The sequence below is a fragment of the Salvia miltiorrhiza genome, chromosome 7 (assembly GCF_028751815.1).
Source record: "Salvia miltiorrhiza cultivar Shanhuang (shh) chromosome 7, IMPLAD_Smil_shh, whole genome shotgun sequence".
Lineage (NCBI taxonomy): Eukaryota > Viridiplantae > Streptophyta > Magnoliopsida > Lamiales > Lamiaceae > Salvia > Salvia miltiorrhiza.
Window position 1 is genome coordinate 294,735 of NC_080393.1, and position 14,014 is coordinate 308,748.

Consider the following 14,014-nt stretch of genomic DNA (forward strand, 5'->3'; position numbering starts at 1 on the left):
GAAAGAATATTGTACAATATGCCCTTAAAAAAAATCCTTCCTTAGAAACAATGATGCATGGTTGGCCAAGTAGTATCAATGTACAATGCACATAGCAACCAAACAAAAATACAATGCAAGAAAGAAAATTTAATACGACAACACATTTCATTATTTAAGTGCGTAGTGGTTAATTATACTAGCTACATATTGATGTACCTTACTCCCTAGCTACTCCAGCAAATTAAGTGAGAACTACTTCGAACCACATTTGAATAAGTTGCAATATACATAGGGAATGGTTAATTGCTTAAAAAATATATCAATTTTTACCATATTTTGATTTTAGATAAATTTCATAAATTATAATAATAGTGAAAAAAATCCATTTGTGAACCAAAATTTTCCATGACAAAAAATGGTTTACTGTAATATATTTTTTTGAACAATGTCCTAGTTTCTCTATAAATTTTGTGCCGATATTGAAAAAAACATGCTCAAATCTCTTTTTCAGTTGCTCGAAAATTTTGGATATGTTTATTTTGCTGCAAATTGACATAAGATAATAAGATGTTGCTAAATAATTTATAACTATCTTTTAACAAAAAGAAGAGAACCAAAATCAAGTTATCACGTAAAAAAAAAAAAAAAGAGGCATTGACATGATAGAAATATTTGATTATTATTTTCGACAATGAAACAGAAACAATTATTTTCAACTAATCTTATCTGTCCCACATTTTCCCAGAAACTCATCAGCTGAAACCAAGCAAAAAGCCAAATAAATTGAGCTCAATTCAGACATGTGATAAACTCCTTAAAGCAAAATAAACGTGTGCTAAATGAATTGTGGCATACATTAAAGCCCATGTTCCCAAGCATATATCTTCAATCAAATGTGATAAGATTGAGAGAAAATAAACCATCCAAATAAACAAAAAATAATAACCTCATTGTTTTAATTTGAGTGATAAGGTATAATTAATAAACTAATTAGATTATTTTTCTAAAAGAAAATAAACTTATCCAGTTCAATAATTCGACTCACATTCTGCTCTTACAGCTATATGATTTCTTATAACTTCAGAATTGGATTGATTACTTAATCATCCTCCAATTCTATTATATATCAATCTTATTTATCTCTACCATCAATCCAAACGCTCCATTTAAGAACACGCAGTTTTAACAAACAGATCGAATAACACTTCAAAATTTTATATCGACCCTAAAACATCCCTACAACCCCTAAAAAAATGGCAGAAGCAATGGATTCATCAGCATACATATCAAAGGTATTTAAAGAATAATGCATAGAAAACTTATGAAAAATGATATTTTTCATATATAACTTAAGGAATAAGACATTTTAAATTTTCACTCTATTAATTAAGTCCATATTCGCGAGCATCTTCAATCAAGTGTGATAAGATTGGTACAAAGTAAACCATGTAATTAATTAATCTAATTAATTAGGCCCAAGCTGTCCCCACGCCTCAGCCTATCTTCTAGTCTATATAAAGTATGGAGTTTGTAGAAACAGATAGAAAAAAAAAATCCAAAAACAGCAGTAAAACCAAAAAGAAATGGCAGATTCATCAGCTATTGATCAGCAATACGATCGAATGCAAATGCTCAAAGCTTTCGACGAAACAAAAGCCGGCGTCAAAGGCCTCAACGATTCAGGTCTGTTCAAACTCCCAGAAATCTTCGTGAGGCCATCGGAGGAGCTGATTGCAGATCTAAAACACGAAATTGCTCATCAATTTCAAGTTCCCGTGATCGATCTGAGCGGCGTCGACGATTCCGCTAGAAGAAAGCAGATCGTTGAAGAAGTGAGAAGCGCTGCTGAAACATGGGGGTTTTTCCAAGTGGTGAACCACGGGATTCCTCGATCTGTTTGTGATGGAATGATCGATGGCGTCCGCGATTTCAACGAGCAGGATGTGGATCTGAAGAAGAAGTATTATTCGCGAGATACAACGAGAAGCGTGAGATATCACAGCAGTTATGATCTGTTCATGTCGAGGACTGCTAGCTGGAAGGATACATTAACCATTGCGTTTAATTCAGGCTCTGATCTTCTCGATCATCAGGAACTGCCCCCTATTTGCAGGTTTGATTATCTTTTTAATTTTTTCTAACTGTTTTTTGTCTTTGTGAATTTACTTTATCTTGCTCATGCAGTAGCATTTCCTAATTAAGTTTGCTTGCGTCGTAGTCTCTGCGACAGGAAATTTATAGAGAAGAGTTAGTTGAAAATGTTAAATGTGAGAATTGAGAATGTATGAAAACACACGCGAATAAGTCAATAATTTCTACGAATAAATTAATGTAACGCGTAGATAGACATTCTCATATGAATTGGAATTTCGGAGGGATTGAGATTTTCACTATATTAACTGAATATCGCTATTCATGAGCTATATTAGTTTATTCGTAGATTTTAATTTATTAATTTATTCATTATTTTTATTTTTCATATATATGACACATGGGTAGTATAAAGTAGTGAAGAATATTCACTGTGTGCATTTGATTTTCGATTCAATTTTTTATTAATATCAAATTAAATCAAATTTATATTTGATTTTGAAAAAACTCAAATTGAACCGAATAAACCAAAAAAAATTGAATTGAAACCAAAAAATCGAAATAAAACAATAAAAAATAGAAAAAATCGAAAAATTAAAAATGAGCAAAAGCGTTAGGGTTAAAAATTAATATAAAAATTAGTGTGTATCTATATATATATATATATATATTAATATTATTATTATTATACAAATATAATTCGATTTTCATTTTTTCGATTTAAAAAATAAAATCGAATCAAACCAAACCAAAAACCAAACTATATTTTAATATATATTTCAGTTTGGACTGATTCATTTATTCAATTTCCAATATTTTGCTCATCCCTAGTGAAGATACACACAAATACTCACTTTTAGTAAATCTATTACTCCATCTATTACTATTATTGAATGAGTCAAAATATCAAATGGGTGGTTCTAGATTTGGAACCGGGTTTAGACTTGGGTTAATATTTATGATCCAAAATTCATACTTCTCCGAAAAAATCATATATGTATAGGTGCCAATCTTTCCATCTTCATGCATGTCGTTGGCGTTTACTGACTATACTAACTACATACATCTACACAATTCGTAGGGATTCAACAGTTGAATACTCAAAACATGTCGAAATTTTGGGAAATATTCTGTTGGGGGTTTTGTCTGAAGCTCTGGGACTAGAAGCAGAGTTCCTGAGAACAAACATGGAATGTTCAAAGGGGCATCGTCTCCACTGCCATTACTACCCACCATGCCCTGAGCCTGAGCTCGCAATCGGCACGCCGAAGCATTCGGATGCAGGATTCCTCACAGTTCTTCTGCAAAACCAACTTCTTAGCGGCCTGCAGGTTTTGTATGAAGGTCGATGGATCGATATTCAACCTGTTCAAGGAGCTTTAGTCGTAAACATTGGTGATCTTCTTCAGGTATTTATAAAAATCAATCCAAACTTATGTTTTCTCACGACGTAGAGGATTTTTTAGAACACTAACTTAGACTGATTTGGAAATTATGATATATAAAAAATTTCGAGCTTGCAAAAATAGAACACTAATTAATAAGGTGTGCACCCGCAGGACAATTCTCAGCCCATTTTAATTAGTATCCTACTTTTACAAGCCCATTCTAGTTTCGAATAAGCCCAAAACTCTTAAAATATATAAGTCGAGAATTATCTTGCAAATGCGTTAAGCTCGCAAATTATTATCTTAATTTCCAACTTAATCTAAGTTAGTGTCTTAAAAAATCTATAACTCCTTTTATCATTCTATCCTATGACTTAAATTTAGAGTTCATTTTTAAATTTCTTACTTAATAATTGATTATTCCATTAGAGTATATTGCAAATACAATAAAGTTTTAGTAACAGTTTTTAATTATGGTTCGTAATATTACAATAATTTTTATTTTGATAATAAATATTATTAAAAATATACATTTAATAGTGAGACACGAAAAAATATGAGATAGATGATCCAACACTATTAGAAAGCTTGCGCCCGATTGGCAATATCAATTAACGACGGATTTAACTACCGTCGCTAATCTTGCCGTCTTGGCGACGCATTAGCGACAGTTTATTTAATCAATTGTTTGTATTTGTTTTGGATCAGTTGGTGTCAAATGGAAAATTCAGAAGCAATGAGCATAGAGCGATAGCAAATCGCAACGGACCAAGAATTTCAGTGTCATGTTTTTTCTCTGGACCTATAAACAACATGGCCAAGATTTATGGCCCTATTGAGGAATTGATTACAAAAGAAAATCCAGCAGTTTACAAAGCGGTTGCGATGCGTGATTATCTAATGAATTTCTTGAATACTTCATTAGAGGATTATCGAGCTCTTGATTATTACAAGGTGTGAAGATGGTAAATGTAATGGATGAAGCATATATCAGTGCTCAAGCTTATGTAGTTGTACTGGCTACTTTAATTATATATGGTGTCTCAATAATTACAATAGTCTTATGGATAACGAATGAGGGGGCTCTCCTATCAAGGGGAAAAAATAGTGTAAACAAAGTTAAAGAATAGGGAGACGTTTACGTTAAAGGATTAGTCTTGATAGATAAAAATAGTAAGGTTAATCTCTTATTTACTTTGATGGATTGGAACTTTGGGATATTCTGAGGCATTTGATTATTTTTATCATTTAAGCTAGTTTTGTTTGATTCTTATCTCATTAAAATGGTAGGATTCTTGAAGATAAAAATATTCAATCATGCAAAGTAAACGCTCCATTATATCTTGCGTGATTGTTTTACGATTATCAGCTCTTTGATCGGGCCGCATATCGCGTTCTAAATTGGTGCAAATTTTATAAATTATAATAATGTAAAACAATCTATTTGTGAAACAAATAAACAGGTCCAAAATTTTCCATGACAAAAAAATGGTTTAGTGCAATTTTTTAAAACAATGTCCTAGTTTCTCTTTAAATTTTGTGCCGATATTGAAAAAAGAGTGCCTAATTTTTCAGTGGTTCGAAAATTTTGGATATGTTTATCTTGCTACAAATGGAAATAAGATAAAAGATGTTGCCATTGCAATAATTTATAATTAACTATAAAAAAGAAGAGAACCATAATCAAGTCATCAACGGTACATTAAAAAAAAATAATCATAGGCATTTACATGATAGAAATATTTTAGTACTTACTACTTTCGACAATGAAAGAGAAACAATTTTCAACCAATCTTATCTGTCCCACATTTTCCCAGAAACTCATCTGCTGAAACCAAGCAAGAAGCCAAATAAATTGAGCTTAATTTAGACACGTGATGAACTCCTTAAAGCAAAATAAACATGCTAAATGAATTGTGGCATACATTAAAGTCCATATATCCTCAAGCATACATCACCAATCAAATGTGATAAGGTTGAGATAAAATAAACCATGTAAATAATTAAAAAATAATAACCTCGTTCAAACGTTTGATTTGAGTGGTAAAATGTAATGTATAATTGATAAAATAATTATTTTTTTTGTAAAAACATAAACTCTCTCTCTTCCAACAGCCTCTGCTGCCACCGCTCCCTCCAATCCGTCGCTTGTCTCCTCTCGCGTGCTAGCCGCCGCCTCCGCTATTTTTCCGTACACGATTCATAATTTAGGTTTGAAATCGTGACATCGTGGTTTGTTGGAACCATGGCTAAGGTGGTGGTAAGGCGGCGGCGATACGGTGGCAGTAAATCTCCAGTGGGGGTGGGCTGGTTGCAGATCTGGCGGAGGTGGGTGGCTTCTAAATTAGGCATGTAGATGCATAGCATTCGATTATTTTCAGTAAAAGGACAAATATTTTTAATTAACTAATCTGATCTCATCTTTTTTTTTTTAGGGAGGGGAGCAGTGAGATTTGAACCCTATATCTCACTGTTCGCAGACAGGAGTTCGCACCGCTTGGTGTCCCTGTGAACAATCTAATCTCATCTCTCCCCAACATTTGCCGGTCAACAACTCATCACATTAGCTTAATTAAACAAACTGAAATCAATTTAGACATGTGATAAACATAAACTCCTATAGCTATAAGCCAAAAACAATGCCAACTTATTAGTTGTGCATATATTAATTATTAAGTTCATATTCGCGAGCATCTTCAATCAAGTGTGATAAGATTGGTACAAAGTAAACCATGCAATTAATTAATCTAATTAATTAGGCCCAAGCTGTCCCCACACCTCAGCCTATCTTCTACTCCCTCCGTCCGCCAAGATTATGGCAATTTGCTTGGGCACGAGATTTAATAAAATTGGTGATGATTTTGATGTAGTGGAGAAAGGGTCCCACCACTTTATGAAATGAGTGGTTGAGATTGAATTTTGAGTGATTTTTTTGTAAATAAAGAGTGTTAGTAAGGATAAAATATTAAAAAGGATGGTGGGACCATTGCTATAAAAGGAAAGTGACATAATCTTGGCGGACAGAAGGAGTAGTCTGTATAAAATATGGAGTTTGTAGAAACAGATAGGGAAAAAAAAAAAAATCCAAAAACAGCAGTAAAACCAAAAAGAAATGGCAGATTCATCAGTTATTAATCAGCAATACGATCGATTGCAAATGCTCAAAGCTTTCGACGAAACAAAAGCCGGCGTCAAAGGCCTCCACGATTCAGGTCTGCTCAAACTCCCCCAAATCTTCGTGAGGCCATCGGAGGAGCTGATTGCAGATCTAAAACACGAAAACGCTCATCAATTTCAAGTTCCTGTGATCGATCTGAGTGGCGTCGACGACGGCGGTAGAAGAAAGCAGATCGTTGAAGAAGTGAGAAGTGCTGCTGAAACATGGGGGTTTTTCCAAGTGGTGAACCACGGGATTCCTCGATCTGTTTGTGATGGAATGATCGACGGCGTCCGCGATTTCAACGAGCAGGATGTGGATCAGAAGAAGAAGTATTATACGCGAGATATGAAGAGAAGTGTGAGATATCACAGCTGCAGTTTTGATCTGTTCAGGTCGAGAACTGCTACCTGGAAGGATACGTTAACCATTGCGCTTAATTCTGGCTCTAATCTTTTCGATCATCACGAACTGCCCCCTGTTTGCAGGTTTGATTTTCTTCTTTTTTCTAATTGTTTTTGTCTTTGTGAATTTACTACATCTTGAAATCTGTAGTACTGCTTTCTCGGTAGCCATTCCCAAGTTTACTTGCTCCATAGTCTCTGCAACAGGGCATTTGTAGAGAAGATAATGTGTTTAGATTTTGAGATGCTTAAAAGCATATGAGAATAAATTAATTGTTAGGGGTTCCAGAGGAGACACCAAACCATGCAAACTTTTGTCTGCGAACAGTGAGGTCTAGAGTTTAAATTTCACGGCACCTCCCTCCCCCAAATCAAAAAAAAAAAAAAAAAAAATTGTATGTGTGTGTAAGCCTAGCGGTAGGAGGTTAATTAATGGTCAAGACCTGAGATCATGGATTCGAGTCCTCCGTCTCGCCGTCTTTAAAGCTTCTTTATTTACTTTATGTAATTTATCAAAGAAAAAATTAAAAATTTAATTGTAAGGGATTCTCATATGCTTTCGAATATAGGGTGGTGGGAGATTTTCGCCATATTAATTGAATACGATTATATATTCGTGAGTTAGTATTAGTTTACTTTTAGATTTTTATAGATTTATTTATAATTCTTATTTTTCATATATATATATATATATACATATATGAAAGGGGTAGTATAAAGTAGTGATGCCCTATACCGCTGTTGGGCTAGGGGTACACACCGTGGTTCTTGTCTGCGAGCTCGGTGCAAACAATGGGAAAGAGAGGCGTGTGCAAACACTACTAGGGGCATTATTGGGGGGTGAGCCGGGCTGTGAGGTGGATCTCGCACCCAGCAGAGCTCGGTTGGCTCAAATGGAGGGACCCACCTGTGAGCCGAAGATGCCGGCTCGCGACTGTGGATATGCTCTTATTCCATTTGTCCCACTTTAAGTGTCTTATTTTTGTTTTTGAACTATCTCACTTCAAATATCATGCTTTTTTATGGATATTTGAGATCCACATCACATGACTTTCGACTTTAAAACACACTACTTAATAATCTAACTAATACTCCATTCGTTTCATTTCAATAGGCTCATTTTCCTTTTTGGGATGTCCCACTCTAATAGGCTCATTTTCTATTTTAAGTGAAAATATGTACTTAATTGATGTGGACAACACCACTTTACTACCACTTTCCTACTAAAAAATAAGTTTTCTTAATCTTCGTGCCCAAAAGAAATGAGTCTTGGAGTGAGACGAAGGGAGTATCTTTTTAAATAATCGTGTCCAAAAGAAACAAGTCACTTATAATAGAACGGATGGAATACTATCATTGAAAGAGTCAAAATATCAAATGGGTTCTAGAGTTGAATGGAGTTTAGACTTGGGTTAATATTTAAGATCCAAAATTCATACTCCCTCCGTCCACGAAATAAACTCCCAGTTGGGGTTCGGCACGGAGACTAAGAAAGCTGAAAAAGGTGGTGTAAAGGTGGTGTAAAAGACTAAAAGGGTAGTGTTTATGTATTGTGATTACTTTTACTAATCTTTAACTAGCAATTTAATAATAATAATAATAATAATAATAATAATAACAATAATAATAATAATAACAATAACAATAATAATAACAACAATAACAATAACAACAACAACAACAATAATAATAATAATAATAACAACAACAATAACAATAATAATAACAATAACAACAACAACAATAATAATAACAACAACAATAATAATTAAAACAACACCAACAACAACAACAATAATAATCATAATAATAACAACAAGAAGAAGAAGAATAACAATAACAATAACAATAACAGTAATTAGTTTAGGGGAGACTAATTACATAAGTAATGGTGGAATAAAGTGGGCACAATAGATAAAAGTGTAGTGAATTTAAAAGCAAGGGAGGGTATAATTGTCCAAAAAGCAGAGTAGGAGTTTATTTCGTGGACAAATATTTAAGGGCAAGTAGGAGTTTATTTCGTGGACGGAGGGAGTAGTATTTGTCCGAAAATCATTTATACAGATGCCAGTCTTTTGATCTTGAGGTGGTTTCCTGTGAAACCGATTTCACTGTGAAATCAGCTTCACAATGATATTACTTCAACATACAAATGATATTTTATAATGATAAAATATCATTTGTATGTTGAAGAAGTATCATTATGAAGCTGGTTGCACAGGAGTTTTTGTGATCCATCTTCATGTATATTTATATATATATGTCGTTGGCGTTTGCTGACTATACTATACCTACTTACATGTACACAATTCGTAGAGATTCAACTGTTGAATACTCAAAACATGTCGAAAATTTGGGAAATATTCTGTTGGGGCTATTGTCTGAAGCTCTGGGACTAGAAACAGAGTTTTTGGGAAACATGGAATGTTCAGAGGGGCATCGTCTCCACTGCCATTACTACCCACCATGCCCTGAGCCTGAGCTCGCAATCGGCTCGACGAAGCATTCCGACGCAGGATTCCTCACAATTCTTCTGCAAAACCAAGTTGTTAGCGGCCTGCAGGTTTTATGTCAAGGCCGATGGATTGATATCCAACCTGTTCAAGGAGCTTTAGTCGTAAACATTGGTGATCTTCTTCAGGTATTTATAAAAATCAATCCAAACTTACGTTTTCATCGCTCTACCCTATCACTTAAATTTAGAATTTATTTTTCAATTTTTACTTAATAACTGATTACTATATTCCATTAGGTTGCGTTTACTTTGATGGATAAATTTATTCATGGAAAAAAAATTTATACCTTTAAATGTCTCATTTCTCTTCTTTGTGGGATGATATTATCTATCATTCACGTGAAAATAAAGAAAGAAAAATAGTGAACTTTTCTTCTATGTAAAATGTAGGAAGAAAAATGATATTTAAATGCATAAATTTTTATTTTTCAGCCTTTTCCATTGGTAAATTTATCCATCAAAGTAAATGCAACCTTAGAGTATATTGCAATAAACTTTTAGTAATAGTTTTTAATTATGGTTCGTCATACTCTCTCCGTCCCATAAGTGCGTATCGCGTGGAGGTGACATGAGTTTTAAAAAATATTTGGTAGATAATATGTTGAGTGAATAAAAAGACTCGCTATTTTTTTTGAAAAGATTATAATGTGTGATAAAAAAAAAGTGATATTTTCTTATTGGACGAACGAAGTATTAAAAATAAGTGAGACACGAAAAAGTATGAGATAGATGATCCAGCACTACTAGATAGCGCTTGATGGGCAAAAAAAAAATAGTAATTTTTTTCTGTATTTGTTTTGGATCAGTTGGTGTCAAATGGGAAATTCAGGAGCAATGCGCATAGAGCGATAGCAAATCGCAGCGGACCAAGAATTTCAGTGGCATGTTTTTTCTCTGGACCTTTATATAACATGACCAAGATTTATGGCCCTATCGAGGAGCTTATTACAAAAGAAAATCCAGCAGTTTACAAAATGGTTGTGATGCGTGATTATCTAATGAATATCTTGAATACTTCATTAGAGGATTATCGAGCTCTTGATTATTACAAGGTGTGAAGATGGTGAATGTAATGGATGAAGCTTATATCAGTGCTCAAGCTTATGTAGTTGTACCATGCTTTAATTACTAGCTAGTTTATATGATCTCTCAAAATTTACAATAGTATTATTATGGTTCAAGACATTCTCCATGAAAATAGCTCAAAACTCAAATCAAGTTCAACGTACGATTTAAAAACAAGCCCTTCTACATCAACATTATAAAACTCAACATTCGATTCGAAAATCAAGGCACGTGTCATCCGCATCAGCGTTATAAAACTCGAAAAAATCTCAGAGACATTTCTCCAACAAATCTCAAGAACTACTCAAAGCCTATTCGAGGATCAACTCGAAAAGAAAAAAAAATCCAGAGCAATCAGCTGCAAACATACATTTGATCTATACAATATTGAAATTGTACGCAATTTTATCTTTATTAAGTTAAATACATAAAATTTGTGTATACAGTCATTATTACATTGTCATTATTGATTTAATCCACGGGAAACTAAGAGTAAATCACAAAGTGTCAGCACAAAGAGATAAAATTTGGACATTGTCTTCATCTTGTAATAACCTGAACTCATCAAGACCAGATTTATCAATTGGCCGCGTAAAAAACTTTGAAATGTAGTCTCTCACTGTCAACTCTTTGTATCTTGCGCGATTGTTTTCCGATATCAGCTCTTTGATCGGGCCGTATATCGTCCCAGAAAGAGCATCGCCCGTGAACAAGCCCGCAACCGAGATTCTTGGCCCGGCCCGATTGGCTACAACTCTATGATCCGGGCTTATGAACTCATCATTTGACACAATCTGCAAAACATTCATACCCAAATTAAAGAAAGAAAAAAAAAAAAAAAGAGAGAGATGTCAAGATATATCCCTATAAAATAGCCAATTGTTGAAACAAACTTTCAGTGTTTTAAGAAAGAAGACTATATGTTATGAAATTTGAAAATGAGGACTATAGATTCCATTTTTATATTTATACTCCTATTTAAGTACATCAAAATGAGGACTATAGCCATAGTCCTCATTTTGAAGTTCCGCTCCATATAGTCCTCTTTCTGAAAACACTGAAATTACGGTCCTATTTTAACAATTAGCTCCTATGAAAATAAATAAGTTATTTGATCAAATGAATTTTATTGACATAGACCTGCAACATATCTCCAATGTTGACAACCAAGCTACCAGGTAGAGGCTCCACATTTATGTACTGATTATTGTGCAAAGCTTGGAGGCCTCCGATTTGATCTTGTAGAAGAATTGTTAGGAAAGAAGGGTCGGTGTGAGTGGCCGTGCCCATCGTGAGCTCCGGCTCAGGGCACGGAGGGTAGTAGTGGCCAATGAAGGTGCGTCCTTGGCCACATTTCAGGGCTCCTAGGTAACCTCGTTTGAGGCCAAGAGCTTCGGAGAGTAGCTCAAATAGAGTTTCTCCAAGGCTCGTGACTTCATCAAGATACTTGATTGTTGAGTCCCTGAAAAATAGAAATTATACATTTTAAGAATTATGAGGGGTTTGTAATGCAAGTGTAGCATTTGTATTATGAGTTTGTATCATATGGCTCCAACCAAAGATTTCTGGAGAAAATGCAAACTTATTTTGTGGTATAGAAGGGCAGCTTAGGGCCTTCTTTCAGAATGTACAGAATAATAAGATCATGTCCAAATTAAGACATGCCGTTTTGAATAAGAAAATTGTGAAGTTTCCAATTTTTAAACTTGGCTCATGAACAATAAGGAAAACATTTGCATATTAAAGATCAAATAGTCAGCAAATCTTGTTGCTATGGAATAAGAACATCCACAGCATATCTCTCAAAATTTTACTCCTAAAAATACTTCTAAAGTCTTCTCTAAATTATTTTTAACCCCTATTTTACAATTGCACACAGCAGTTCTCCTATTTTTCATTATCTATTTTATAAATTTAGGATTAGATTTAAGGGGGTGTAAATTTTTTTGTGGGCCCAACTTAATATAGGTGATGTGTTGGATGATCATTTTATCTCACTTTTTATTATTTTAGCTCAAATTTAAAGTTATGATTACTTTTTAGAGATGCTACTCCTAAAAATCAATTTTTAATTAAAACATAATTTATTTACAATTTAAATGCTAAAACGATTATAAATTCTAATAGGGAATAGTCCACCTAGTTTCCTAGACTCTAAAATAATTAGAAAAAAAAAAATTGAAAGCCAAAATATAAGAAAGAAGATGCCAAATGATCTTGTGGTGGCGTCTATCTTTATTTACTCCATTGTCTCATTTATAAGTCCCAAAAAAATGAAACATATAAATTAAGAAAATATAAATATAATAAATGAAGATAAAAGTAAATAAATAAATTAAGAGATAGATAGAGTAATAAAAAAAATAAAGATAAAATAAATTAGAAGAGAATTGTGGAAAAGTAATTAAAGATAAACTAATAATATGGCACGCCAATTAAGGAAATGAATTTAATTTATTTTCTTTTGTTAAGTTGAGACTAAAACAAAATTAGAATACTTATCTTGCATTGACTTATCGACTCATTGGCGTTATGTTTTAATTATAATTTTATTTTCACTAAACTTTTCTATTTTTGTTTCCTTTCACAAATCTGATCCAAACAAAACTCACGATTAATTAATCACAAAAATTAAATTAAAAAAACAAAGCAAGATGATAATCACGCCAACCTGCAAATCTCCGGCAACTCCTCCGGCGGAAGACGATCGGAGCCCATGAGCGAGATCGTCAACGAATCCCTCCAATTCGCGGCGCGCGACCGGTACAGATCGACGTTGCTCGCATACTTGACCTTCTGCATAGACTCGCGCGAGTGGAACTGCTTCTTCACCTCCGCATCTAGCTCGTGAAACTTCCTCACGCCGTCGAGCATCGCATCCATAACCTCCACAGCCACACCGTGATTCACGATCTGGAAGATCCCGAGCTCCTTCGACGCCCTCCTCACCTCGCCGACAACCTTCTCGCGATGATCGCCTTCTCCGATCCGGCCGAGGTCTATCACCGGAACTTGCAGAGCCGAGCGCGCGCAGTTGAGCTCCTCCACGAGCTCATCGGCTGGCCTGATGAACATTCTCGGAACCTTCTGGATGCCGGCGTCGATTAGCCCTTTCACGCCGGCTTTTGTGGCCTCGAAAGCCTGGAGCTCCTTCACGCGATCGTCTTCCTGCATTTCTTAATTTTGGGGATTTTCAGAATTGTTGAGCAGAAAATTGTTAAAATATTTAGATGATTGTAGTTTTATTTAAAGATATATACGTCTGGGGAGGGTGGAAGACTCGGTGCGAGAACGCCGAGAAGGAAAAATTAATGAACTTGCACGCGTCACGCCACCGGCCAAGTAATTAATTGTTTATTAGATTAATTAAAGTTTTTACTATTATAAAAAGAAATTATGCTTGGATCCAATA

General features: G+C 34.4%; 3 protein-coding genes across 3 annotated transcripts; 2 read left to right on the plus strand and 1 right to left on the minus strand.

Annotated features, from left to right (window-relative positions):
* The first annotated feature begins 1,511 nt into the window (after window positions 1-1,511).
* Window positions 1,512-4,549, plus strand: LOC130991256 (1-aminocyclopropane-1-carboxylate oxidase homolog). Its single transcript, XM_057915366.1, has 3 exons — window positions 1,512-2,095; window positions 3,155-3,482; window positions 4,170-4,549. The coding sequence occupies exons 1-3, from the start codon at window positions 1,566-1,568 to the stop codon at window positions 4,419-4,421; spliced, it is 1,110 nt and encodes a 369-aa protein (XP_057771349.1). The 5' UTR covers window positions 1,512-1,565; the 3' UTR covers window positions 4,422-4,549.
* A 1,945-nt stretch (window positions 4,550-6,494) lies between these two features.
* LOC130991258 (1-aminocyclopropane-1-carboxylate oxidase homolog 1-like) lies at window positions 6,495-10,701 on the plus strand. Its single transcript, XM_057915367.1, has 3 exons — window positions 6,495-7,106; window positions 9,339-9,663; window positions 10,344-10,701. The coding sequence occupies exons 1-3, from the start codon at window positions 6,574-6,576 to the stop codon at window positions 10,593-10,595; spliced, it is 1,110 nt and encodes a 369-aa protein (XP_057771350.1). The 5' UTR covers window positions 6,495-6,573; the 3' UTR covers window positions 10,596-10,701.
* A 294-nt stretch (window positions 10,702-10,995) lies between these two features.
* On the minus strand, window positions 10,996-14,003 carry LOC130991255 (deacetoxyvindoline 4-hydroxylase-like). The gene is made up of 3 exons (XM_057915365.1): window positions 13,274-14,003; window positions 11,743-12,064; window positions 10,996-11,396 (listed from the first exon to the last, which is right to left on the minus strand). The coding sequence occupies exons 1-3, from the start codon at window positions 13,774-13,776 to the stop codon at window positions 11,100-11,102; spliced, it is 1,122 nt and encodes a 373-aa protein (XP_057771348.1). The 5' UTR covers window positions 13,777-14,003; the 3' UTR covers window positions 10,996-11,099.
* Between the last annotated feature and the right edge of the window lie 11 nt (window positions 14,004-14,014).

Bases quoted from the DNA above. Each gene is read 5' to 3' on its own strand.
- LOC130991258 (XM_057915367.1), top strand. From the start codon at position 6,574: ATGGCAGATTCATCAGTTATTAATCAGCAATACGATCGATTGCAAATG. The intron at 7,107-9,338 runs GTTTGATTTTCT...CACAATTCGTAG, and splicing joins GAACTGCCCCCTGTTTGCAG to AGATTCAACTGTTGAATACT. The intron at 9,664-10,343 runs GTATTTATAAAA...GTTTTGGATCAG, and splicing joins ACATTGGTGATCTTCTTCAG to TTGGTGTCAAATGGGAAATT.
- LOC130991256 (XM_057915366.1), top strand. From the start codon at position 1,566: ATGGCAGATTCATCAGCTATTGATCAGCAATACGATCGAATGCAAATG. The intron at 2,096-3,154 runs GTTTGATTATCT...CACAATTCGTAG, and splicing joins GAACTGCCCCCTATTTGCAG to GGATTCAACAGTTGAATACT. The intron at 3,483-4,169 runs GTATTTATAAAA...GTTTTGGATCAG, and splicing joins ACATTGGTGATCTTCTTCAG to TTGGTGTCAAATGGAAAATT.
- LOC130991255 (XM_057915365.1), bottom strand. From the start codon at position 13,776: ATGCAGGAAGACGATCGCGTGAAGGAGCTCCAGGCTTTCGAGGCCACA. The intron at 12,065-13,273 runs GTTGGCGTGATT...TCTATTTTTCAG, and splicing joins GAGTTGCCGGAGATTTGCAG to GGACTCAACAATCAAGTATC. The intron at 11,397-11,742 runs GTCTATGTCAAT...AATGTTTTGCAG, and splicing joins ACATTGGAGATATGTTGCAG to ATTGTGTCAAATGATGAGTT.